General features: G+C 46.0%; 1 protein-coding gene across 1 annotated transcript in view; it reads right to left on the reverse strand.

Annotated features, from left to right (window-relative positions):
- Positions 1–27,437, reverse strand: part of LOC144761294 (cytochrome P450 2K1-like) — a 585,479-nt gene that overhangs the window by 196,010 nt on the left and 362,032 nt on the right. The window contains exon 4 of the mRNA XM_078646742.1: positions 13,210–13,370. Within this exon, the coding sequence (XP_078502868.1) occupies positions 13,210–13,370 (161 nt within the window). The remainder of the gene's footprint in view (positions 1–13,209; positions 13,371–27,437) is intronic.

A 27,437-nucleotide genomic window follows, 5' to 3' on the forward strand; every position in this document is an offset into this window, starting at 1 on the left:
GACTTTTTCACAAGATTCGAGGAGACTTTCACCGATCATAGTGGTCAGGACATGGCTACCGAGGGTGGCCAAAGATTGTTTGTAGACATGTTCGTACATAATTTAATCCCTGAACTATGTAATAAATTGAAAGATTCAGAGAGTGCTTGGGCTGTCTCTACGTCAGCTCAAATTTTAGCTACAGCCCAGTACTATGAAAATAGGCGCAAAGACGAGCTAGATAAAGTAGACAGAAAGACAAAAGATTTAAAAACTAAAGTTCTTCTCCAGCAAGCTTATCCGCCTCGTACGGCTAGTCAGCCCAGTTATCAACCGCAACATCAGTATTCGAGAAACGCGCAAGGAAACGAGTTTTCCCACCGGAGTATTGCTTATGGCCCGAATCAATGTGCATATTGCAAGGAAGAGGGTCACTTTAAAAGTAATTGTCCGGCTCTTGCGCGACGTTTGAGCGGTGCTTCGGGTGTAAGGGGAAGAGGTGTTCAACATGCCCCTAGAGGTAGGGGCCGTGGAAATTCCACGCAGAATACAACTTCTTTTACGCCTCAGAATTCGATGAACAGCTTCGACCAACAGAATAATGCGTCGACCAGGTCAGCTCAGTACTATGCTGACGACTATTACACCGAACATGAATACGAGGGTAACGATTGCTAGGACAGCCATGGACAAAGAGAGGGAGTTGTTTCAGTTCCAGTAGATCAGAATGGACCTTATGTCGAGGTAATAGCCTCAGGAGTGTCAGAGCCATTTCTGCTGGATACTGGTGCTACAAAAAGTTCTATCATGCACTCGAAACTTCCTGGCGCACCTTTGTCTGGCGAAATGAATGTCTCAGTAGGTTTCTCTGGCGCCCCTGTTAGAAACCCGATCTCCAGTCCTGTATCTCTTTCTATTGGCCCATGCGAATTAGAGGCACCCCTCATTCTTACAACAGGTTGTGGTGAAAATTTGTTAGGATTGGATTTGCTAAAAAGGTTATATGCGACTTTGTACTGTTCACCATTAGGAGTACAACTTACTTTCGGTAAGAAAGTCATTTCCCAATGTATGTGTCGGAAGAAAATATTGCAACTGAATTGTCGTGTCTTCCTGATGCACTCTGGGCAAATGGTTCTAATGATGTAGGTCGTTTGGAGATAGCACCATATGTCATAACGTTGAAAGCCAACGTTAGGTTGCCACGTATTCCCCAATACAAAATATCTAGCGAATGTGAAAAGGCGTTATTGACGATTGTTTATGACCTGATTGATAAAGACGTCATCGAAGAAACAACAGGAAATGTTTGTAACAGTCCAGTTTTGCCCGTCTTAAAACGTACTGATCCTTCACAACCCCCTGTGTATAGGTTTGTGATCGACCTCAGAGAAGTAAACAAGATAGTTATCCCACAGTTTCCCGTTGTCCCCGACATTACTGCTTTATTGACGATGGTTCCAGCTTCAGCAAATTGGTTTTCGGTGATTGACCTGAAGAACGCTTTCTTCAGTATCCCGATTGCTGAGGAGAGTAGAGATATTTTCGGATTTAATTTAGGAGGACGAAGTTTCCGCTTCAAGTGCGCTCCTCAAGGCTACTGCGAAAGCCCATCAATATTCAGTCAGGCCCTGAAAACACAACTAGACACGATTGTTCTACCAAATGGTTCAACTTTGATTCAGTATGTAGACGATCTACTGATCGCTGCAGACACTGAAGAGATTTGCAAGAAAGCTACGTTATCATTATTGCATCACTTATGTGACATGAAGCACAAAGTCTCTCTTTCCAAACTACAATTTTGCCGACAAGAAGTAACCTACTTAGGTCACATCTTGTCGAAGGAGGGAAGGAGACTGACACCAGAAAGAATACAGGCAATCGCAGAACTAAGTGCCCCAAGGACACAGAGAGAGGTTCGAGCCTTCTTGGGCATTACATCGTACTGTAGACAATGGATACCGAATTTCTCACTACTAGCTAAACCCTTGCTGGCACTACTCTGTAAAGACACGCCAAATCCTATGCCTTGGTCTGAAGATTGCCAGACGAGTTTTCACAAGTTGCGTGATGCATTATGTTCGGCTCCTGTGTTGGGAAACCCCAACTACAGTAAGCCTTTTACATTATATGTCCACGAGAAGGAAGGTTGTGCATTATCAGTTTTAACACAACATTTTGGGGACAGACAGCGCCCATGCGCGTATTTTTCGGCAACTCTCGACCCTGTGGCTAAAGCCCTACCAAGTTGTCTGAGGGCTACCGCCGCAGCAGCTGTCTGCATTCGACAGTCCGCTGGATTAGTCATGAATAATACTCTGATCGTTATGGTTCCGCATGCAGTAGACATTTTACTAAACAGGACGAAGACACAACACCTTACTAGCGCTCGACTATCCAGTTACGAACTTACGTTGCTAGCAAGTCACATCCACATAAAGAGGTGCGATACACTGAATCCCGCAACGTTATTACCCATTCCGACAGGAACAGACAAGATTGATAAACATAACTGCTGCTTTAGGACAGAAGAAGAGACAAAAGGGAGAGTAGACTTACAGGACACTCCCCTTCCTGAATGCAATGATACTTTATGGGTTGATGGTTCATGTTTCAAGCTGCCGAATGGTGATACGACTGCAGCATATGCCGTAACGACATTACACACCATTATAGAGACTGCGCGCATTTCCCATAATTCTGCACAAGCTGCAGAGCTAATTGCGCTTACCAGAGCATGTGTGTTAGCGAAAGGAAAACGAATGAATGTGTACACTGACAGCCAATACGCCTTTGGTGTGGCTCACAGTTTTGGGAGATTGTGGCGTGAACGTGGGTTTCTTACGTCACATGGTGCAAAGATACAACATGGTCAGCTAGTTAATGAGCTCCTCCAGTCACTGACCTTGCCACTACAAGTTGCCATCATAAAATGTAGTGCACACAAAAAGATTCAGGATGATGTTGGCCGCGGGAATGCATTTGCAGACGAGATTGCGAAAGAGACTGCAAGGAACACAATGAGTCGGATGTATGTTGTAGGTCCCGCTAGATGGATTACTGATGTAGGAATGTGTGAGGACACCATTGAAAGCGTGAAATCTATACAAGCCGAGGCAACTGAGAAAGAGGTGAATGAATGGAGAGAAAGTAAGGGTAGATTAGACACGAATGGTTGTTGGGTCGAATTGTCAGAACACCAGCGATGGTTATTGCCTAACGCCTATGTACTTGCAGTAGTAACAATGGCTCACGGATTTGCACACATCAGTTCGAGAGGAATCTGTAAAATATTGGCCCCAGTATGGCAAAATAGCAATATCCCGAAATATGCAGAGAATGTGGTCAGAAACTGTATGGTGTGTTTGAAGTACAATCCCGGTAGGGGAACCCCAACTCCAGCTGGTCATTTTGCGCCTCCAACGTATCCGTTCGAGGTTTTGCAGCTCGATTTCATTCACATGGAGAGATGCAACAATCTGAAGTATGTGCTCGTTGTTGTTTGCGCTTTCTCCAGGTGGGTGGAAGCGTACCCCCTTAAAGACAACACTGCCTTGTCAACCGCCAAAGCCCTTGTCAAAGAGTTCTTCCCGAGGTTTGGCATGCCTAGAATTGTCTGGAGTGATAATGGAAGTGAATTCGTAGGACGCGTGATGAAGAGAGTGTGTGAATGTTTAGGCATACAGCAAAAATTCCACTCTGCGAATCACCCCCAATCAGCTGGATTGGTAGAGTGCTACAACGGCACTTTAAAGCTCAAATTAGCCAAAATCCAAGCCAGTACAGGTCTTAAATGGCCTGACGCTTTGCCCCTAGCACTCTTGTCAACGAGAATGACAGTCCATTCCAGATTAGGACTTAGCCCCCATGAAATAGTGTTTGGCCGCCCAGCCAACGTCTGGGGCGTACCAAGACCAAAGAAACTTAGCGAAATAGAGCACCCCGTACTGCTTGACTATTTGTGCGAATTGACAACTAAATTGCGTGTTTTACACCAACAGGTTCACAGTTCCTCTCCACCAGCCTCTGACGATCCAGGTCACTCCATCACACCCGGCACGTGGGTTTTGGTGCGGAACTTCCAGCGCACCAACAACGGACAGCCGAGGTGGACCGGACCTTACCTGGTACTTCTTTCCACGAGGTCAGCGGTTCGGGTGGACGGCAAAAAGAACTGGGTGCACGGGACCCATTGTAAACGGGTCCCTCTGCCCCTTCCATACGACCGGTGGCTCAACGAAGGAATTGCCGACTCCGAGACAGAATCCATACCTCGCTTCATCCCTTTCAGCGATGCACGTTTAAAAGAAACTGGTACCGAAAAGGAGAGTGATCATATTTTACAAGGATTTGTGCCACAGTCTATGCAGTTGGACACTACCGAACCTGAGACATTGTTTGAAGACCACACCGTACCTGGGAAAGAACAGTATAATCTAAGGTCAAGACAAAGAGACTAATAAAAAGACACACAAACAAATGTGATTTTCCCTTCCCCCAAGAACTATTTTTGATTTTTCAGCTCTCTCGCTCTCAGGAAACTTGCTCATTTTTGATTTTCGAACCGCCATCCGGTTCTGCTGCTAGGGTCACGGTTGAAGTCTGGGGAGTGCAACTGGGAAGCTTTAGGTCCACGGTTCTGGTTGGTCCACGGGAGTTACCCCGGACTGAGCAGAGCGCGCTCCCTGGCAGAATCAATCTACCGCCGCGGGCAGCAACTAGAGGATGGAGTTTCCTAGGGTAAAGAGACCTACCAGACTCCCAAACTTTGAAAGACAATTATGCACTGTACTGGCCAAAAGAAAGTTTCTGATAACATGTATTTTAATGTTGTGTAGCATAACGATGTTTTTGACTGGTTATACTCTATTCGTGTTTAAAGTTACGTTTTCGAATGTCACCCAGCCACAGCCTCCTCCTACTATCTCTCCACACTACTTTCACCCTCTACCTGAACACGAATCTGCCAGAAGAATCGAATTTGTAAATAACTCATTTATTCAACTCCTACACCAACACCAGTCCATCATGATCACATCGAACTGTTGGATATGTGGACTCATGCCATACACGACGGATAAGGGTATCCCATATTTCATCCTGCCTTTCAGTTATTATGGTTCTCTGTGGGCTTTCCAGACCATGTTCCTATTCGCCCTAGAACCATACCCGACACGTTCTACTGAAAGTGATTCCAGTAACAAGGCACTAATAGCAGGGATAAGCAATATGAGTAGAGAGTTCGACACCTATCTTACGATTCCCAAAGATGAATTCACTCCGTACACTCGTTGGAACGTAACCAAATATGGGGTCTACCTGAGTAAGAGCCAGACAGCAAAGAAATCCCGCCCAGTTTGGATAGTACCCAACTGAGGTCACTTATGTTTACAGGGTATCGGCAGGGATCCCAAAGCTCAATTAGGGAAGAGTATATGCGCGGAAACATATGTGTTCGCTTCCCGAACTTCCCCTATATTATTAGCAGCCAAAGGCACGTATTTCGTCTGCCATGACCAAGCTTACACGTGGTTGCCCCCTGACTTCTCAGATACATGCTTTATTGCATTTCTGCTGCCTCCCACTTACACGGCCAGAGCAGATTACCATCGGACAAGGACAGCTAGAGGTGTCGTGAGTAAAGACGACACCGCGGGTCAGGAATTCGCTGACTTCGCAAAGGGTTTTCTGCCATTTTGGGGGCCTATGGTAAACAGCAGGAATATTCGCCAGTTATCGAGGATAGTTGAATCCGCCGTGACTACAGCGGCCGGAGCCCTTGGAAATTTGACGACCGAACTTCAGTCGGATCGACTTATGACCCTTCAGAACCGAGTTGCCCTAGATATCATACTCGCCGATCGTGGTGGTGTGTGTAGAGTGATCCAATCCAGTTGTTGCATTTTCATCCCTGATAACGCTCCGACAGTGTACCAAGCCATCTCTAAACTACACGAAATATCTGATTCCCTCCACGTGGAAAAAGGAGATTGGTCCTTACTAGGGTGGTTCTGGGAACTGATCGCTACATGGGGATGGAAAACCCTGATCTTCATTGGGATGATCTTAGCACTTCTGTTTATGTTCTGCCTGTGTATACAGTGCGCTCCTGCACTATGTGGCCTCTGTGCTACGTCATGTGTACGGTAGCCTGTGTCAGGAGACGAACTGTGCAACAGAATGATGGTACAGCAGCATCTCCACAAATTCCTTCATACAGATTTGGACTCCGATTAATATGAATTATTGCCTTACATAAGGGCAAAAGGAGGGTCTGTGGTTCTGAAAATCTGGACCCTGTTATCATCCCGATATCGAGGTCCAATACCCGTGTCACAAAATATCAACGTACCATGACGAATTTGGTGTCAGCGAACCGATAATGATTAGGGCATCATTCCCATGCATTTGCGTCATAATCAAGGGTCGCCAATACCCCCAAATCGTAGTTTCCGTCCCTACCCCTTAGACTCCATTTTGTGAACGGCATCCATCTTACGTCTTGCCCTCATGATAAGTCAATTAAAGGTCGAGCTTGATCTAAAAGGACACGTCCTCCTTCCCTGACTTCCCCCTGACCTGTCCCAACTGACTCCATTGCCTTTAGCCAAACCTGTTTGGGCAGCCCCTCGCCCAGTGGCCAAATGCGATAGCATCGATACAAAACATTCCTCAAACCATTCACTACATACAAACCATGCTTTCTACAAACACACACCTGTCCTGTTCCCCGTTTATGGCCAGTTTTATGACTAGGAGGTGCCTTCCTTTATTGGGGTTTCATCGATATCTGATGGGAGTTCCGGGCTTGGCTGAGTAATCTATCACGCATTGGACATCTAAAATACGGGCTTGCCTACATGACTTCGCTCTTTCGTATTATTGTAGAAATATGTGTATAGCCATATCATAAACTCAAGAATTCTTGCTTGCAGCTATTATTTCTGTATATAAGGAGAAGGCTGGTTCTGTAAAAACGAACAGTCTCCTGAGAACACATGACCCGTGTTTGTCGTGCTTCTAGGACACCTGTTACTTGGTAGCTATCAATAAAACTCGATCTCTGACTCGACTAGAAGACTCCGTGTTTCTGTGGTCCGGAACAGGGAGAACTCAGAGGTCTTCGGGTGTTATCCCCTGGCACCAAACGGGTTCCTAAAAACCCGTTACCTCATTGTATACCCCTCAAGTCTGTGGCAACGTATGTCAAGGAGGTGGGTCGTGAATGTCATCAACACACCGCCGCTTTAGAAGTTCCACCAGCAAACCCCTGCCGCCTGAGGTCAGTCTTCAAGCCGCTTGCCAACACCGCTGCTCAGCAATACCTGCTCCAGCCCACCCTGTTGGATGCGCCAGTGCGCTGTGGGCACGTAAAGTCCTGCAAGCCGTGGAGGAAGTGCAGTGCGGGTCTCCTTACACACACCCCCGCACGCACCAGCCGGTGTTATCAGCAGTAGTTCACAAGCCCCATCCGCTCATCCGCTCAGGCCCGCAGACAGCGTTATAGTGCCCCATGTAGCTCTCCTGCTAACCGCGTGTCCCTATGGTATGATTATCCAGCCCCAGTTAGTAGTGCGCTCTCACCTATGCCATCCTCATATTTCACAGCTTCAGCCCCAGTACACCACTCCCCAGGCGTGCACTACTGCCACGGTGCTCCGCGATCTCCCTTGCTCATCACGCCTGTACCCCACTGATGGCGTTGGTGTCGCTCAGTCCCAGTCCGTTATGTAAACCCCCTCAGTTCAGTGCCACTCCTCCATGGTCTTAGGTAGCAGCCCCATCGATTTTAGTTGTCCGCGTCCCCCAGCCTGCAGGCCGCGGCCCTCCTGTGTCCTGCCACTACCCCCACGGTGCAGGGCCTCGGGTGCTCACTCACCCGGGGCTTTGTCTTCAGAAATTGCGGCAACTGCGACGGTTGCCGTCTCGGCCGCCGTGCCTGTCCCGTGCCCCAGTACTCAGCTGCTGCGGGGCGCTATTGCAGAGGCCACTGCCCCCTGCCACTCGACCACTACTGTGCCGCTTACTCCGGGGTCCGCACTCACCTCCGTCCTCCGTTTACGTGGCAAGCGCCAGATCTCAGCAACGGGCGTCCCCGGCCTGGGCAGTCGCACTACCCTGCAGTCGGCCGCGTTATTCCCCACCGCTAGTAGGCATCTCCGGTGGTCTCGCCGCCATGATGGTGTCGCCGCCGCGATCCCTGCCCAGTAAGTTGCGGCTCAACAAGGGCAGCTCTCCCCACCACAGTCACAGCGTTTTGATGGAACGCACTCGCCTGCCGCCGCTATCACCTTCGGCAGACTGCAGCCCCACGGTGTCGGTATTGTGCATTGCTCTGCTTCAGTGTTCCATAGAGCAAGGGGTGGCCACCATTTTAGGTCACGACTCCGCCGGGGCTCCGGTGCGCAGTTTTCCCTTCTGCAGCACTCCAGGAAGGTCCGCAACCACTCATCGGGTCAGCGCTGCTTTCCCTTGGTATTCCGACACCTGTGTTGTAGGATCTGCAGGTCTAATCGCCAATAAACACAGGATAATTTCGGGATCAGGCGCGGAGCTCCGAGCTCACGCCGCCACCCTCATCAGCGCCCAAGCCACGCCCCCTGCATTTATTTCTCTTTATGGAAGATTTTTCCCAACTATTAAATTATTGATTAGTCTTGCAAGACTATTTTTCTTACAAACTCTTTAAGAATTTTGACTGATATTTTGCACCACATTTTCTTTCCTACATGTAATGCTTATATGCAGACTGTAATGTGTTTTGTATTAATGCTATTTTTCCTGTTTTCCAAATTCTGTAACCTGATTGATATTTTACTAATGAATAAAGGGTCAGAGAAAAATTAACTTTTGACTAGAAAATAAAACCCTTTAAAATACTCAACAACTCTCTTTATTGGCTTACAGTAATAATTGCATTTTTGCCTGTTCATGATTATTTAAAGACTCCTGAAGGTAATACATGGTGTGAAGGGCCCAACACCTTTTTCAGCGGTAAATTAGAGGTAGCATGAGGGTTTTACATTGAGAAATTACCAGAAGAAATTACCGCTCCATCAGGAGAAAAAGCACAACAAAGACATTTCCCCACCCTGCTATCTACTTGTAGTAAGGTGCAGTCTTTGCGAACTGGAGGGCGGTGAGCCAGTAGTTGGCAAGATGTAAACACAAGTCTGTCTGTTGGGTTTGGGCCAGGGGTCGTGGCTCCTGGTCTCGGTCTGGCACGGATGGGCTTGCCTTAGGCGCGCCGGTAGTGCGTGTCCGCTGCTCGAGAAGGCAGGTATCGGCGGACTCTGGGTCACGTGACTGTCCGGGCTCCGCCCCCACAAGACCCTCTAGCTAGAGAGACAAGAGATCAAGCAAGTCCACACCCTCCACAATAATCGAGGAAGCTCCCTGGTGGAACGAGGTGTGGGCGTGACTCACAGAGGAAAATGCAAAGTGCAAAATAGAAGCAAGACATGTAAAAACAGTTTAAATCTTTTAAAAAGTCATAATTTCTAGATTTAAATTATCACTTGGCTGAGCAATGCACGCCTAGACTTACATAATTGTCACCAGATTCACTCAAGGCTGCGCGCGTCCGCTGCACGAGAAGGCAGGCATCGGCTTTAAGTAAAGAACGGACTCTGGGTCATGTGACCATCCAAGCTCCGCCCCCACAAGCCCCACCAGCTAGAGAAACAAGAGATCAAGCACGTCCACACCCTCCACAACAATCGGGGAAACACTCAGTGGAACGAGGTGTGGGCGTGACTCACAAGAGGAAAGTGCAAAGTGCAAAATAGCTCTTAGATTAGAGTTTAACATGCTGCAATGCTTTCTTTATTTTCCCCATAAAGCACTCAACAAGTCAGTTGGCCTGAGGCCACAGAGGTGTTCTCTTCTGATGCTTTATATTCACGTTCTCTAAGAAATATCTGCACTTCCAACAGTTGAAAGTCAGGCCATTATCAGATTTCACTATGGCTGGAACACCCCATATTGCATAGAAGCCATCTAGTTTCTCAGTGACTCGATCTTGAGTGGTAGATGAGAGATCTTCAGTTAAGGGAAACTGTGAGCATTCATCCATAATCACCATCAGGTGATGCCCATTGTCAAGTGGACTGAAAAAGCAATGGCTACTCTCTCTCATTCATGCTTTGGGAGTTCTGACATATTTAAGTTGTACTGAGTAACTTTTGTAGAAAGGTAGATGCATAGATGACAGATCTTTAATTCCTTTTCAACCCTCTCATCAATATATGGAAATCAGACTCGGTCACGAGAGCTCGTTTTGTGGCAACTATTCCACAATGTCCTTTGTGTGCCACTTCAATTATTTTCTGTTGCAGACACTCGGGAATCAGGATTCTCTACCCTCGCAATACTCCTCCCCGAGTTATGGACAGTTCATTTTTTTATTTTTTTTATTTTTGATATTCACCATCACTGGTGAGAGGTTGAGTGTGTTGGCTTCATGACTGATGTGTAATGATATCTTTCAACGTCAGCATGTCTCTATCATAGCCCGTGGCAGTAATAGTCTGGGTGAATGAAATGGCAGCGGGTGTGTTTATTTTTACAATGAAATTGATGGAGCCTTCAGCCATCTTGAATGGGTTACTGTGACCGTGGATATGCACTCTGGAAAAGTAATCAGCAGAGTTCCAATCCTTCACTGGACAATGCACAATAGTGTAATTGTACACTTGTAGTCATAGTCACCTTTGTTAAATGCACAGAGACATTCTGGCTTTTGGATTGCTAAATATAGTCATTAAAGCTTGATGGTCAGTTTCCAGTTTGAAATGCTTTCCATAAAGGAAATGTTCAAAAGCCCTGACCATGGCTAATCTTTCTTTTTCAAGTTGCACAATTTTCGAGGTTTGTGACAAACGTCCACTTGCATATGCCACAATATGCCTTTGATTATCTGGATGTCCGTTGTGCAAGGATTGCACCTAACTCGAGTGGGCTAGCATCAACAACCTTTCTACATCAAGCTTCACATCAAAGTATGCCATTTCAGTAGCATTGTCAATGGCTTACTTGATTTTCTTAAAATGTTTCTTACATTCAAGTGACCAATGAAATGAAACATTCTTTTTTGTCAAGTTTCTCAATGGAGCACTTACAGTGGCAAAGTCTCTTAAATATCTGGAACAGTAACTGGTCATGCCAAGAGGTTTTTGGCTGTTCCGGTGGTCTTTTCTCTTGGAATACAAGGAGCAGTTCCGCTGTTCTTCAGGAGGCTTTATTCTTTATCAAAGGCACAGAGTCCTCCCAGGTTTCTGGAGTCAAAATCTGAAGGATGAGTCAACTTTGCTGCAATTTTCGATGAAGGGTGCAGGCAGGCGGCTGGGTTGGAACCAGGTCAACTGCTTCTTCTCTCCTCTTCTGCTTTTGTGACTCTTTGATGTCCTCTATCTTCCTATGTTGTCAGGATCTCTTTTTCTGGTGCCAGGGGCTCCCCTAAATACTGAATTTAGGAGTGTTAGGGGAGTAGGATAGTAGCCCATGAGCTGCTGACCCTTGTGGTCATTACACCCCCTGTATGACCACCTTCGTTTGGAAGTGGGCATAACACCACCCCAGAATTCCAAAATATGCCATCGCAAAGATGACTACTTCAGAAAAATGTTGTCCACCTCACAGTAGCCCATCTTAGTGGGTAGTACTAGAATGGAGGTGGCATGCCTACCTGATTAGTTATTTTTCCCACCTGTCCAGGTGCCAAGGGGGTCCTGGACAAAGTGACCATTCACTTTTTAAAGGTGGCAACCTTTGAAGCTTGCTGCCCAAGAAGGGTAATCACAAGTCATCTTGTGAGAGGGGGTGTTACCCTGTCTTCCCAGACAGGCTTTTGTTCTGGGTATCCCGAGATCAAAATGCATAAAACCTAGTAGGTCAGAACAGCGTCTCGGGTGGCAGGCTAGCAGAACACAGTCAAAAAGAACTACAAGTGGTACTGCCGGCGAACACAAACAAATTCCTTTGATGCATGTAAGGCAATGGCCAACAAGATAGAAGTCTAGTAAATGCTCTTAAGACTTAAAAGCATTTACTAGACTTCTATCTTGCTGGTGAGTGCCTTACATGAATCAACGGAATTTGTTTGTGTTCTCTGACAGAACCACTTGTAGTTCTTTTCGATAATTCCCAGGTCCTAAGGGTGACTAATAAGGCAGAATACAGTCAGCAAGGAGACCAGAGGATGATAAGTCCTTAGGGGGCACCTATAAGGGGCCCTCTGGGTGCATGTATAGGTAAATCCAACACTGGCATTAGTGTAGATTTATCAATATGAGATGTTTGATACCAAACATCCCTATTTTCAGTGAAGCCATCACGTAGCTGGGGAACTCGTTTTCACCAATGACCACTACGTGCTTAAAAATGTCTTCCCTGATAACTTGCACTGGCAGTAATGGAACTGACTAGCATAGGGGCATATCTGCTCATGCAGGTATGCCCTCACATGTAGTTCACCCTGCCTAGGGCTGTCAGGCCTGCTGTAGGGGTGCTTCCAAGTATCACATACAGTGGTAGGAGACATGGCACACATGGATATGTGTCATGTTGTGTTTTCACTTTTGTCTGGACCAAGAAATTCAGCCTGCTATGGCAGCCTTGCATGTGATTGGTGAGGGTCCCCTTAGAGTGGCCCAATTCGTGCTGCTTCCCTTAGGGGCCCTCTTTAGTATCTCAGGCTCTTCGTACCTGTGGGTACCATTTACTAGGGGCTTACAGAGGGTGCTAAATATTTTTCCATTTAGGTAAATATTCAAACATTTTTAGGGAAAGAACACTGGTAGTGGGGACCTGGTTAGCAGGAACCCAGTATACTTTAGTCAAAGGTGCATCAAGTATCAGGCAAAACGTGTGGGGTTCTGCAACAAGTACCCAGTTTTTAATATTGCGGATTATTTAGATCGGTGTATCATTAAAACATTTTCTTGGTCAAAGATACAGGGTGGTTCACTGAACCTCAGGCTGAATGAGCTACTTGAAACGCACTGTTGTAAAGACCACATAGGAGACAATTATGTTTAGAATGTTCTTCTATCTTGACTTGGTTTGTGCATGCCTTGTTAAATATGGAGGTTTGATGCCCTTTAGAGCCAATTCCACACTTCCAAAGATCTAAATTAAAAAACATATAAATTGTGAAAACTGATGTCTGTGAAGGATTTTCACAACTTCAATATCATGCATTTATAATGAAAGTAAAGGTGTACTCACAGTTACCATACGAGTTCCAACCAATCTTAAGTTTTCAGTTACCAGTTTTGTGAGCTTCAGTAATGCAGGATGGTTGTAGTCAAAGCGATGACCAAGCACTATTGATGTAATAATATTGGCAACAGCGGCGTTCGTTATTACAGCAACATCAATAGGCTTCCCTAGGATATATTGGAAAGAGTATAAAGCTCCTTATTCCATGACATGGCTATATGCTATGCATATATTTATAATACTTACATATATTCTCTGGCAATACTTTAAAATATTGTTTGCCATATTGTATAGAAACATTGCTGCCATACATTTTCTGACCATACAACCAGTTATTAATTCATCTGTACGATTAAATATATCCTCAAATAAGCATCTTGTTGTTTCGTATTTCCACCCTACTTCCTCCCCATTTTTCTGAGTGCTTTCTCTTGTTTTTGTCTTTTCTTTTTACTTCTTTCTGCTTCCTGTAAGCCTTACTTTTCTGAGGGTTTTTTCTGCTTTTGCCTCATGTTTTACTGCTTTCTTCGTGCTTCTCCGTATTTCTGAGTGCTTTTCCTGCATTTGCCTAATTTTTTTATTACTTTCTCCTTCTTTTCGCCATTTTCCTGGGTGGATTTCCTGCTTTTGCCTTGTTTTTCTACTGCTTTCTACTTCCATCCCCCTGTTTTTCCAAGTATTTTCTCTTATGTTTGCCTATTCTATTGCTTCTTTCATCTCCTCTCCCTTGTTTCTAAGTGTTTTCTCCTGCTTTTGGCTCATTTTCCTTTTTTTTCTCCGCAAAGTAGCTAGCAATTCCAGTGCCTTCAGACACCCACAGGTGATTTACCACACTTTATAAATATGGATTTGATTGATTGAAGGATATATGTGGGATAGATAACGTATCCCTACAACATGTTATATGAGTATTGTTAAGTCACTGAGGAATATTGTGACTGTATAGGTCACCCAATTTCGGCATGACTTGCACCACCCTTTTTACATATGGAGACTGTTGTTATTTATTACACATTGTCAGACACCAGCACCATGCTGGGCTGGGAACTTGGTGGTGTCGGTTGAAGAGGATTGTGTAAAGTTGTCTAATAATCACAGACCATCAGTGGTAGTGGAATAACTGGGTTTATTCAAAGTATAAATGTATATATTCCGAGGAGCGCCGGCCGGCGCTGCTCTCTTTGCATTTCTCGGCGCGCAATGCGATGCGCGCGCATCGCCGCCAAAATGGCCGCCGCACGTCACGTCTGCGTGACGTGCATAAACTAGAACGCTACATATCTCCCCCTTTTACTGAATTTTAAATAGTCACTTACGATCATTGTCCAATTCAAAATCTCGAAATCTGGAAGGTCTCACCACCTGCCTTCCGCTCCTGGTGACCCTGACGGGGTCCCCCATAGTCCCTTGGTGCTGCATACCAGTTCCTTCCATTTCTTCACTTACTCCTCCCTCATCGTTCACGCTTCTCCCGGGTCGGTCCATTTCGGCTCCTTGACTCTCGCTCATTTCTTCACTTTCTCTCACCCTCTCTGTACTTGCTCCATCACCTTGTTCACTTCCATCTTGTCCCTTTTCCATATTCGATTCCTCCACTTCTGCCCATTCCAATTCCGGTTGTTCCCATCTCAATACCTTGTTGCACCGGGCCATGCGGTCCTGGGACCACACGTTTCCATCACTCAGCAGGGCCGCTCGATCATACACTTCCTGAACTTGCATCGGCTTGCTATACTTGCTGTCTCCCTTCTTCTGCAGGGTGGCTAGCTTTACTCTTACCCACTCTCCTTTTTCCAGGCCAGTCTCTTTCACATTCCTTCGTTTGTTGTAGTTGTTGGTGTAGATTGTCTGTGCTCTTTCCAGGTTGGCCCGTACCACGGCAGGGGACCATTCGCTGGTAACGACCTTTTCCTTCCAGATCCTGTTGTCATGCATGAATGGTTCACGCCCTCTCAATATTTGAAATGGGCTGTACCCCGTGCCAGTGGGGGTTATCCTGTAGGCCCACACCATGTTCTCTAGCGCTTTTTCCCAGTTTTGTTCGCTGGATATGGCGGCTTGTATGGCTCCCATCACCACTCTATTAAATCGCTCCACTAGGCCATTTCCAGCTGGATGGTATATTGCTGTACGTTTGATAGTGATGCCATTTCTCTGCATAAACTTATTCCACCTTTCCGACGTGAACTGGGGGCCATTGTCACTCAAGATGGATTTAGGGATTCCTTCCCTGGTGAAGGTTTCTGACAGAAACTTTAGGATGTTCTCTGTGTCCATGGACTTGTCCACCTTCAACTCCGGCCACTTGGAATATCGATCCATGAGTACACACACGTATTTCTGTGTGCCCTGGTCATCAAGGACGGGTCCCAAAATGTCTACAGATAATTCTTCCCACGGATTTACGGGGGGGTCAAACTTCCCTAGCGCTGGTCTCAAGGGTTTTAAGGTCTTGTCTGCTCCTTGACATTGTGGACATTCCCTGACATGCCTTTCGGCCCTTATGTCCATGCCTGGCCACCAGTAGTTTTGTTTAGCTCTTGCCTTGAGTTTTCCTATGCCCAGGTGTCCCTCGTGTAGCAGGTCCAAGAGTTTGGTGGTGAGGTTCCTTGGAGGGATCACCTTGTCTCCTCTGTAAATGAATACCCCCTTGTCTCCTACCGACAGTTCCTCCCGCACTTCGTAGTATGGCCTGAGGCTCGCCCTCACATTTCTTTTGTCTGGCCATCCTTGTACGACATGCTCCTTTACTTCCTTCATGTCGGTGTCCTCCTCGTATGCTTCAGCCCATTCTTGTTGGCTGATTAACTTCTCTTGGTCTTCAATAAGAGCTACCAACTCCTCATTGCCTGCAGGGTCTTCCTCTCCGGGCTCCATGGCGGCGGCTCTACTCAGGTAATCCGCTACTCGGTTCCGGTTTCCAGGAATGTACTCCACATCGTACCTAAACTCAAGTAACTTTAGAGACATTTTGGATATCCGGGGTGTGGCACTGGCGTGTCCGCTCGATGTTAATACCTTTACCAACGGCTTGTGATCTGTTTTGAGTAGGAATCGGGTTCCCCACAGAAATTGCCGGAATCTCGTCATGGCCCATACCACCGCCAGCATCTCCTTCTCAATCAAGCTGTATTTGCTCTCTGTATCCGTCAATGCTCTGGATGCAAAACTGATTGTCTCCATTTCCCCTCTTCCTCGGTCTTGCATGAGTACAGCGCCCAGGCCCTTGTCTCTGGCGTCAGTCGTAAGTACTGTGGTGCCTTGTGGGTCATAGCCTTTGAGAGGTACCGCTCCCGTGACGTCCTTTTTAATGGTTTCGAACTCTGCTTGGGCTTCCGGTGTCCACTGGAACACAGTGCTCTCCCTGGTCAGCAGCCTCATGTTGTGGGTCTTGGAGGCAAAGTGTACTACGAACTTGCTGTAGTACTCCGCCATCCCCAGGAACGACCTGACCTCTTCCTTATTCTTGGGGGGCGGTGCTTCTGCGATGGCTTTTACGTTTTCTGCCTTGGGTGTAACGCCCTGCTGTCCAATCTCGTGGCCTAGGTATGTTACCGATTGCAGGCCCAACCGGCACTTAGTCCACTCCGCTGTAAGGCCTTTATTCTCCAGCGTTTGTAACACTTTCCCCAGCTTTTGATCGTGATCTAGCCTGTCACGCCCCATCACCAGGATGTCGTCCTGGAAATATTGGACGTCCTTGCACTCTCTGAATAGTTGGTGCATCATTTTCTGGAAGACTGCAGCTGCCGAGGCCAGCCCAAACGGCATACGACAGAACTGGTAGCACCCAAACGGGGTGATGAAGGATGTCAAGCTTTTGCTGTCCGGATGAAGTGCTATTTGGTGATAGGCCGAGGTCAAGTCGATAGTGGAGTACCACCTTATCCCTCTGGTCTTGGTCAACATTTCCTCTATTCTGGGGAGGGGAAATTTCTCCACCACGATATTTTTATTCAGTTCTCTCAGGTCCACACAGAGCCGGACCTTCCCATTGGGCTTCATTACGACCACTAAGGGTGCCAGCCATTCTGCGCAGGTGATCGGTTCTATTATTCCTTTCATTTCCAATTCTTGGAGTTCCCTCTGGACTGCGTCTCTTACAGCAATTGGTACGTTCCTCACCTTGTGAGCTACCGGGATGGCTCCTTCCTTGAGCACGATCTTGTGTTGGAATTTTTCCATCTTTCCCACCGTGCCTCCAAATACTTTTGGGTAGTTCTCCTTCCATTTGTTCAGGTCCGGCCATTCCTCTTGCTCGGTGAGCAGTATTTGCTCCTTTCCTCCTGGATCCAACTTTATTCCTAGGTCGCCCTGGTCCAGCCATCCTAGGACGGAGGGTCCTTTCTCTGCAATGTACAGCTTACACCATGCTGACCGGCCCCTAAATTCGAACAACATGCGTCGGAACCCCACCATTGGGATGCGGTCGCCATTGTAGGTGACCGGCCGAATGTCTAGTTTCTCCAACTCTGGGCCCAGCTTAGGTCTGAACGCTTCTTCGCACACTGCTCGTTGGACTATGGTGAATGGAGATCCGGTGTCTGCCACCACGGTGATGGTGATTCCGCCCATGGACATGTCCAGGACAGGTTTTGTTGACTTCTTCCCTTCTACACTCAACACTTGGTCATATATACATAAGACGGTGACCACCTCTTCCTCTGCAACCTCCTCCAGCTCTTCTTCGCCTTGATCGACGCATTTCACCATGCCCCTGGGTTGTTTCTTTCGACACACTTTCTCGTAGTGGCCTAAGATGCCACAGTGTAGGCACTTGGCTCGGAACGCTGGACATCTTCTATCACGTGCGTCGTGGGACCAACTTCCGCATCTGTAGCATGATTTCTTGCCGTCACTGCCCGTCTGCTTCCCTTGCCATCTGTTGGTCCCTTTGGCCCCTGGATCTTTGTCTCTCTGGTCTTTGCGGTGATCTACCTCTTGTATCCTGTTCACCATGGTTGGGGTGGCCATGTCTTTCTTGGTTGCGTCAGCGCACCTCCGTGCGAGCTCCGCCCTCTTTACAATGACCATTACGTCTTTGAGTGTGGTGTCGCCGCTTGCCCATAGCTTGTCTTGAACATTTGTGCTCGTAGTGTGCATCACAATCTGATCCTTGATAAATTCGTCTTCCCACAGTGCATATTTACACGGGGACGCCAGCTTCCTCAAGGCCGCCACGTATTCTTCTATGGTCTCTCCAGCCCGTTGTTTCCTCTGCTGGAAATTAAACCTGTCCACTGACACACAGATAGTGGGGCGATACCGTTCATCTAGGTCTTCCACAGCATGGGCATACACATCTTTATCTGTGTCCTCTCTCTTTTTGGGCACCATACTCTTGTAAATCCTGAGACCCTCCAGTCCCAGGTTCAGTAACAGGATACGTTTCTTTCTTTGGGGGGTGAATTTGTCTTCGTTTTCATCCTCCAGGACCCCTATGAAATTGTCAATATATTCTTTCCAGTCTTCCCACTTCATTAGTGGTTCACCCGGCTTTGGTAGAAATTGCACAGGGGCTATTGCATACCCCGCCGGTGCGCTCATTTTTCCTTCCCTGATGACTTTTGTGTCGGCGTCTTTGCCGGGGGGGCTACCTGGGGTGCTGTCCTTGAACTCTGTGTTCACTTCTCTCTGGGGACTCCTGGTGTTGGTCCCCACCTCCTCCCCTTTGGTAGCCAGCGCTGTGCACCCCTGCGTGGTTAATTAGGGTGTCGTGCGTCCTTGCAGCTGTGGGGGGGGTTCGCGTCGCTGCTCAGGCCTGTTCGCCGCCTCTGTGGATAGCTGTGGCACTGCCACGCTCCTCGGATTCGCCGTACCTCATGCGTGTCCTGCTGTGGTCTGATGATCGGTCTGGTCAGCAGGGCAGTGCAGGGTTCCTTGCCTGGGTCCGGGTGGCCCAATGGCTGTGTCCAGGTTTGTATTTCCCTTCAGGTTGCCCACGTGGGGGTCCTTTCTCTGTTGTGGTGTCCAGAGATGCCTCCCGACCTCGTCGCCACTGTAAAGTTGACTAATAATCACAGACCATCAGTGGTAGTGGAATAACTGGGTTTATTCAAAGTATAAATGTATATATTCCGAGGAGCGCCGGCCGGCGCTGCTGTCTTTGCATTTCTCGGCGCGCAATGCGATGCGCGCGCATCGCCGCCAAAATGGCCGCCGCACGTCACGTCTGCGTGACGTGCATAAACTAGAACGCTACAGATTGGTCACAAAATGCATCTGTTTATGAGCTCCCGTTGGAAACCTACTTCACTAAGATTATGCCGGCTTTTTGATGCGGTTCAGTTCTTAGACTGCATATAGATCGGAAATTTAGCGCTTGGAAATTCGGCAATTAATTTAAACGCGGAGAAAACCAGTGCTTACTTTTTTGACCTGCTTCCTCGGTGCTCGATGGGTCTAGAGGGGGCGTGTCTGAATGCAGATGCCGCGGAGAGGAGTTCTGCAGCCGCTGTGTTTAGCTGTCGGCAAGAGGAGAGACGGGGGTGTGTCCCGGTGCCGGTTGTCGGCTTGGTGTGGAGTTTGGCCGCCCTGGAGCTCAGACGAGGACGCCACATCCGAGGCTTGCTGTTGGGATGACGCGAGGTCGCTGCTGCCGCCCTGGAGGTAGAGGTAGAGGCAAAAGAGACCACGGATGAGAGGGCATTGAAAGTGGGAGAGCCAACACTGGTCCAAGTGCAAAAGGAAGGTGGAGGCGACGATAAGGGGGGTTACGAGCCAGAGGCTGGATACAATTTAAGAGGCAATAAGTATAAAGATTCTAAAGGGGAGTCCAGCAAGTCCCGCAAGTCCAGTAAGGACAAAGCAATTAAATCTACTATATCTAAGCTCCCCCTTGTGGCCGATTTGAGTACACCCACGGCAGACTGGGTAAATAAGGCTGAGCCTGCAGTAAAAACAGTAGCACCTGAGGAGGGCGATAACTTTACCTCAGACCATCTCTGTAATAGTAAAAAGAAGCCTTCTTCTTTTCTAACAGGTCAGGTCAAAGCTAAGCGAGCCTATACTTGCAAATCAGCCAAAGGGTCCAAAGGCAAAAAGGTTACCTCAGTGTCAAAAATAACCCCATCACTGAGATCTTTTTTTAAGGTGATCCCTCAAGTAGTACAACTACCAGAGAGACTTGGACTTGGAAAGACACCAGCAGAGGATACTGAGCTTAAGGGAATGTTGAGGTCCGAAGATTTGTTGGATAAAACCGACACACTGTTCGAGATGGGGACGGAGGGTGTAGAAACCTCTATGAACCTCGAAACAGGTTTGGGGGCAGGCTTAGGAGGTTTGGAGGCAGGCAACGATTACGTCGGCAGCATAGAGAAAGTGGTTAGTAATCTATGCGCTGACGCGTCAAGACATCCCGCACCTCTTGCTTGGGTGCTAGCGCCCCCACTGGCTGCTCCTCTTATGTTGGCCTCACTAACTGCAACAGCCACTACAACAGGAGTAGGTATACAAGGTCCTATGCAAGGGACTATAACAACTATATCAGACATCTTGGTCCCCCTATCGAGTCCTATTCCGCCCAATCCATCTGCCGATGTAAATACTGATCTGATTTCTACTCTACAGGTATCCTTTCAGGGAATGTTTGCCTCTTTATCAGCAGACATCAAAAAAGGATTTGAAACCTCCGCAGCTAATCAAGCGGACATTAGGTGTTTCTGTGAAAACCTAGATAAAAAACTAAATGACCTAACAACGAGAACAGAGGCACTTGAGGACAAGGTAACAGGCTTGTCCCTGCATCTAGATGAAGCTAAGGCAAATGTGATCACACTTAGGAAGGAAGATCAAATGCTATCCGAACAGATGGAGACGCTTGAGAACAACGCCCGAAGGAATAACCTTCGGATATTGAATATTCCTGAGGATAAGGAAGGTTCAGATATCAAGCAGTACGTCATCTCATTGTTAAAGGAGGCACTGCGACTAGACCAGTCCGAGGAAGAATTGGCTCTTGACATACAACGCATCCACTGAGAGCCTTTTAGGAAGAATCCAAAAAGAACTAAACCCAGAAAGGTTTTGGTAAATTTTCTTACGTATTCCCTCAAGGAAACTATCCTAAATCTGGCTCTAAAGCAGAAAATTGTTAGTGCAAGGGGATTTAACTTTCAAGTGCGATCAGACTTGTCCAGGGCAACATTGGACAGACAATGGGAATTCGGAAAAAGACTGGAGGCCTTTAGAAGCTATGGTGCAGTTGCTCAATTGGTTTTTCCAGCCGCATTGAGAATCATGTACAACAACACCATGCACAATATAAGATCAGTGCAGGCAGCAGATGAACTACTGCTCACTATGGGCAGAGGAAAGGGAGCGGGTAACTAGAGAAAACCTTTTGCAACCATAGGGCTAAGTTGCTTGGCATTTCTAAAAAAAAAAAAAAAAAAGAGAAAAGGCGGTTAAACTAACCAATATTAAATTACACAATACAGAAGGAAAAAAAAGCACTTAGGGATACAGTATAGTGGGGAAAAAATAAAAAAAAATAAAAAAAAAATAATAATAAATTCACCAGTAAGACTGTAAGACTGCAAGTAATTGGGTTTAAATAAGGGGGCACGCAGGGTAGGTCTAACTTTTTCCTATTTGTTTTATATGATTTTTTTTTTTTCTTCTTCCCGGCTATGAATAAGAAGGGAGTTCACAACAGAGTACTATCTTCTGGGTATCCCAGATAGATAAAACAAGGGTTTTCCAAGGGGGATGGGGGGTTAGACAGGGTCACTGGGGGGGGTGGCAGGGGAAAAAACTAAAAACGAGTCCTCTTTTCTTGAGTCAGCTTGATTTTTCATATGGAGTGGTCATTTTTAAAGATATGTCTCAGTTAAAAATTCTTACTATTTGGTATATGGGACATAGAGCTTTTTACATTTGTAGGAGAGGTAAAAACGAAGAGTTGAAACATTATCTGAATGGATAAACTGTCTATCCTCTCCTGGAATACTAATGGTTTGCGTACCAGCCCTAGGAAAAATAATATCATGCAATATCTCAGTGACTCTGGTGCGCACATTATAGTACTCCAGGAGACACATCTGACTAAACCGGAAATGCAGATATTGGTCAAGAGGAATAGATGGATTGACGTTTGTATAATGACGTCACAAACAACACACACTAGAGGTGTGGAGATTCTATTTAGAAAATCTATAAAAGTGAGATTGGTATCTAATCTTGTCAACTCAGGAGGGCGATGGGCAATAGCATCAGCCATAATACATGGGGCACCATTAACTATAGTGGGTTACTATGGCCCTAATCAGGATGATCCATCGGTATTGAAGGTCCTTTTTTCACATCTTTATTCATTTCCTGATCCTGTTATTTTAGCCGGAGACTTCAATATAGTTTTAGATCCCTTAGTGGATAAATCAGCTTCTAACAGAGCTAAAGTTTTGTATAAAACCAGGGTATATCTGCAGGACAATATGAAGCAGTTAGGATACAACGACATCTGGAGAACAACACATGGATCACAAAGAGGAATCACTTTTCGAAACCATAGATTTCATCATCAGTCCTGAATTGATTTTATCTTGATTAGTCAGTCCTTGGTCCATCTACTTAAATTGGTATCCCATTTACCATTTCATCTCTCAGACCATGCGGCAATCTTTTTAGAACTGGAAGGGTTTCCAAAAAATAGATCAAGTAACTGGTCATTTGATCGATCACTATTGTCATCAACTAATATTATCGATGTCCAGGCTTTTCTGGACGAAAATATAGGCTCCGCCTCTCCTGGCGTTATATGGGATACTCTCAAGGCATTCTTAAGGGGACAGATAACTAACAAAGCTGCATATAAGAACAAGATCTATAGAGAAGCAGTGACCTATTTAGAAACAGAGCTGGCTAACCTCCAAGCAGACATCATTAGTCACTCTGATGCTTGTGCTACTATAACTCAGGAGAAGCTGAATAAAGCTAATATCTTGAAGGGAGAGTTAAGTTCGATATTAAATGCTAGGGTCCTAGGAAGATGGGAAGCCAGTAAGCTGGCTCATTTTGAGTATGGCGAAGGTGCCAGTAAATTGCTGGCATGGAAAGCGAAGACTGAGCTAGTACGTAATAATATCAACTCAATTATGTCCGGTGGGACAACATTCTCAGCCGATGTTGATATTAGGAGAACGATCCGGGACTTCTTTAGAGATATTTACCACGAGGATAACAGTGTGGATCCTAAGCAGGCGGAAAAGTGGCTGGCGGACGTTTCTCTTCCTGTTCTGACATTAGAACAAAGTAATAAACTGGAAGATCCCATTTCACAGGAGGAAGTTAGGTTAGCTGTAGCTAACAGCAAAAAAGGCAAGGCATCAGGCCCGGATGGGTTGCCATCTGAAATCTACAAAGCTCTGACACCAATTATCATTCCCTTTTTGACTGAACTATTTAATAAGATACTCCTTGAAGGCATGTCCCCGCCTAAATCGTGGGATAATGCATCAATTACATTGATTTTAAAACCAGGTAAATCTCAACTAAATTGTGGGTCTTACAGACCAATTTCCATCTTAAATACAGACTATAAAATCTTCACTTCTGTACTTGCAAATAGGCTAGGGGCAGTAGCAACAAACATCTTGCATACAGACCAAAAGGGGTTCGTAAGGGGGCGGCAGCTGTATGAATTGACCTACGACCTTATAGGCGCTATCGATATGGCAACCGTGGCATCAATTCCTCTATCAGTAATGACTCTGGACGCCACCAAGGCCTTCGATAGAGTTAATTGGGTTTACCTATCGGAGGTCTTGGGAAAATTCAATTTTGGTAAAAAATTTAGACGTACCGTCAAACTCCTGTATAAGAATCCGTCAGCGTCTATACTTGTTAATGGAGAATTATCTGACCCATTTAACATCACTCGGGGGACCCGCCAAGGTTGCCCCCTCTCCCCCCTCTTATTTGATCTTTATCTAGAGCCTTTTGCTCAAAAGATCCAAGACAATAGTAACATCAAGCCTTTTGTGTTTGAGGGATGGGAGAGGAAGGTAGCCCTATATGCGGACGATGTTCTCATTTTTACATCAGAGTTAAGATCAGCGCTCCCCGCAGTACTCACGTTAGCCAAAGAATTTGGAGCCGTATCAGGCTATGAAGTTAATGCAGAAAAGACAGACATAATGGTCTGGAACGACCCTGAGCCTGTGGCAGGGGCCCAGATAAGTTCAGTCCTCCGCTACTTAGGTCTAAATATATATAAAGATATAGACAAGATAGTTCCAGCAAACTTCTCGCTCATTGCTAAGGAATGTCGTAGATTAATGAAATCTTGGTCTACACTTCCACTATCTCTATTGGGTAGATCTAATTTAGTTAAAATGACGATTTTACCTAAAATTAAATTTTTATTTAATACCATTCCTCTTTTCTTTAATCCCACGATGACAGTCAAGCTTCAAAGCGATATACGCTCTTTTATATGGAACAACCGTAATCCGAGAATCGCCTGGAAGAAGATTAGGTGACGTAGAGAGAAGGGAGGCTTGGCGGCTCCTGACTTACAACTTTATGGGTGGGCTTTTCAGATGTCCCATGTTAGGATGTTGCTAAAATCTCCGATTAATTTAGGTTGTGGACATATGTTTGCTGCATTACTCAAAGGAGAAAAGGTGACTGATCATGAATTCTTATTTAAGTTTGGGGATCCAAAGTATTTTAAGAAAATAAAATTGAAGGTGCTTAGAGACTCATGTAGAATATGGGTTAAACTTAGGCATACTATTAGAATCGACTATTATTCTAGTAAGGCTCCAATGTGGAACTCTCCAGGTTCTCTGAGCTGGCTTATAGACAACCTAGCAATACCATTGCGGGAGTCAGGTCTGGTAGCCTGGGGAGATATCTTTGTTGAAGGAAGCCTATTGCCGTGGGAGGTATTAAGATTAAAAGTGGGGGATCGTTTCTCCAGGTTCAAATACCTGCAAATGCAAAGTTGGGCACGTTCATGGACTTCAGGTAAAGGTAGATTTCAGCTGGGAGGGGACAGCATATTGGTGTCCTTATTAACAGATAGGCCTCCATTCAAGAAAGAAGTTTCATTTTGGTATAATCCCCTACTTGAAGAAACGGAGGGTGAGTTTCAACTACCAGAACAATTGTGGTCCACACATATTATCGACATTAATGTGGAGAATACGTGGTATGAATCTTTCAAGATCATGTGGAACATAGTAAAACCATCGTGGTTACGCCGAAACCACTTGGTTACATTACATAGGGCATACTATTCGCCCCAACGCCTGTCAAAATTTTCGAACAGTTCTCCTGTTTCATGCCCTAAGTGCGGCTTGGTTGAGACTTCGGATTTACACATGTTCTTTGACTGCCCACTTTTATCTTTGTTTTGGAATTCAGTTTCTAGTTCAATATCCATCTCCTTGGGATCTCAAATAGTTTTAAGTCCTGCTCTTGTTATTTTTGGTATCGCTCCAGAGTTTCATGGTCAAGTAAAAAATCTAATCTTTTTTTGTATCTTGTTGGCAAGGAGAGAAATATGCAAGAAATGGAAAGATCCTTTACCTCCAACCCTGCTTGACTGGCAAACGTCAATATTACAAACATCAAAGTTGGACCTTTTAAGATCGGGAAACCATAGCAAGAGAAACTTTTGGAGGTTACTAAACTGGTGATAGGTCTTGGTTCACTCTTGTTTACGCTGCTTGGCATTCTTAATTTTTGACTATACCCTAAACAATCGAAAGCGAAATAAGATTGGGTATATGAACGCAGCATGTGTCCCAGACGGTTGTTCCAAAGTAGCTCGTTGAGAGTATGACATTACTTACTGTGGGGCAATTAGAGCAGTCTCTCTCGGAGCCCCATCCAGTTTATCTGAGACAGTAAGGTCATTACCACATGCTACTGGTTGACCTCCAAGAGCGGAAAATGAGGACACAAAAAAAAAAAATGCTTTGCACAACCTTTACATTACTCCTCGCTATACATTCATATATATAAAAAGTGATTTCCAGGTTAAAATCGACTATAGTTAGTGCAGTTCTCAGTTTAAATGAATAATGCTAAAATCAAATGCTCTTTTGGCTGCTTTGCATTTTTTCTCAGATTAGGACCCAAGCTTTAACAGAATGTGCTAATTGGACTTGTATTGTTGTTTTAGTTTCTTTGAATGTTTATCTGTATGTGTTCCATGAAATGCTGAATGATGAATCGCTGCACCTGCGCTGAGAACATGCTAACAGTGATGTATTGTCTGACTAGGAGATATTTCTTGAAGGTCCTGCAGCAGAAACGTCCATGGCGCGATGATTGGAAGAAGGTCAACATCAAGTTATCATGAAAAGCTTGATCCTAATTGGTTCTCATCAGGCTAACTGTAGAAAGTCTACACTGTGAAGATGTGTACGATTTAAGAGTTCATTGCTGAGCTAGGTAAATTCAGATGGCCTTTACACTCTCGTCAGAAAAGACATCTTCTCTGTTCCTGCTCAAAGTCTTAGGAGCCCATTAGTATGTCGGGCGGATCACCACCACCAGTTTTCCGCCCAGTCGATGAGTCGACCGGGCAGAAAAGCTGGTAATATGGTGGCGGTGTCTAGTAGACACTGCCGTCCATATTAAGATACATGTGAGGGGTTTTGCCTTTCTGTGGCGGCAACGCCGCCACGTAAATGAATGCGATCTTCAACATTGGGGGCCCATAGTGGGTGCCCAGGAATTCTAGGGGGTGGGGGGTGCACATGGGGGGGTACATATGGTACCCTCCTGCCTTTCAATGTACAATGTGGCAGGCACCGTGCTATACCTATCACGTTGTGCATTGAAATGCACAACTTGCATTTTTGGCATTGCAGTGGGCGGTTCATTCAGCACCAACCGCCACAATCTTAAAAATGTGGGATGCGCCCGCCAGTGAGGCGGGCGCATTCTAATTGTATGTGCGGGACGGCCGCAGGCATTGCGGCCGGTCCCATTTCCCGGGGCTATGGCGGGCGGACTCATACTAATGAGTCCCTTAGACTCCTAAGCAAACCTATTCTTTCTTACTGTTGTGTAGTTCCTATAACTCTATATAGGATCTGCATGTTTAGACAACATAAACTTTGGAATTGGTGTCCAGACTGATTCCAGACAATCCCACAGAATATGTTTGCCTGCAGACCAGCTACCTCACAGTGCCACTCAGTATGTGCCCCTCTTACCACGGAGTGAATACTTTTTGGCAATTATCGAACATGACAACCCTGACCCCTCAGGGA

This window comes from Lissotriton helveticus, chromosome 6 (assembly GCF_964261635.1).
Source record: "Lissotriton helveticus chromosome 6, aLisHel1.1, whole genome shotgun sequence".
Taxonomy (NCBI): Eukaryota; Metazoa; Chordata; class Amphibia; order Caudata; family Salamandridae; genus Lissotriton; species Lissotriton helveticus.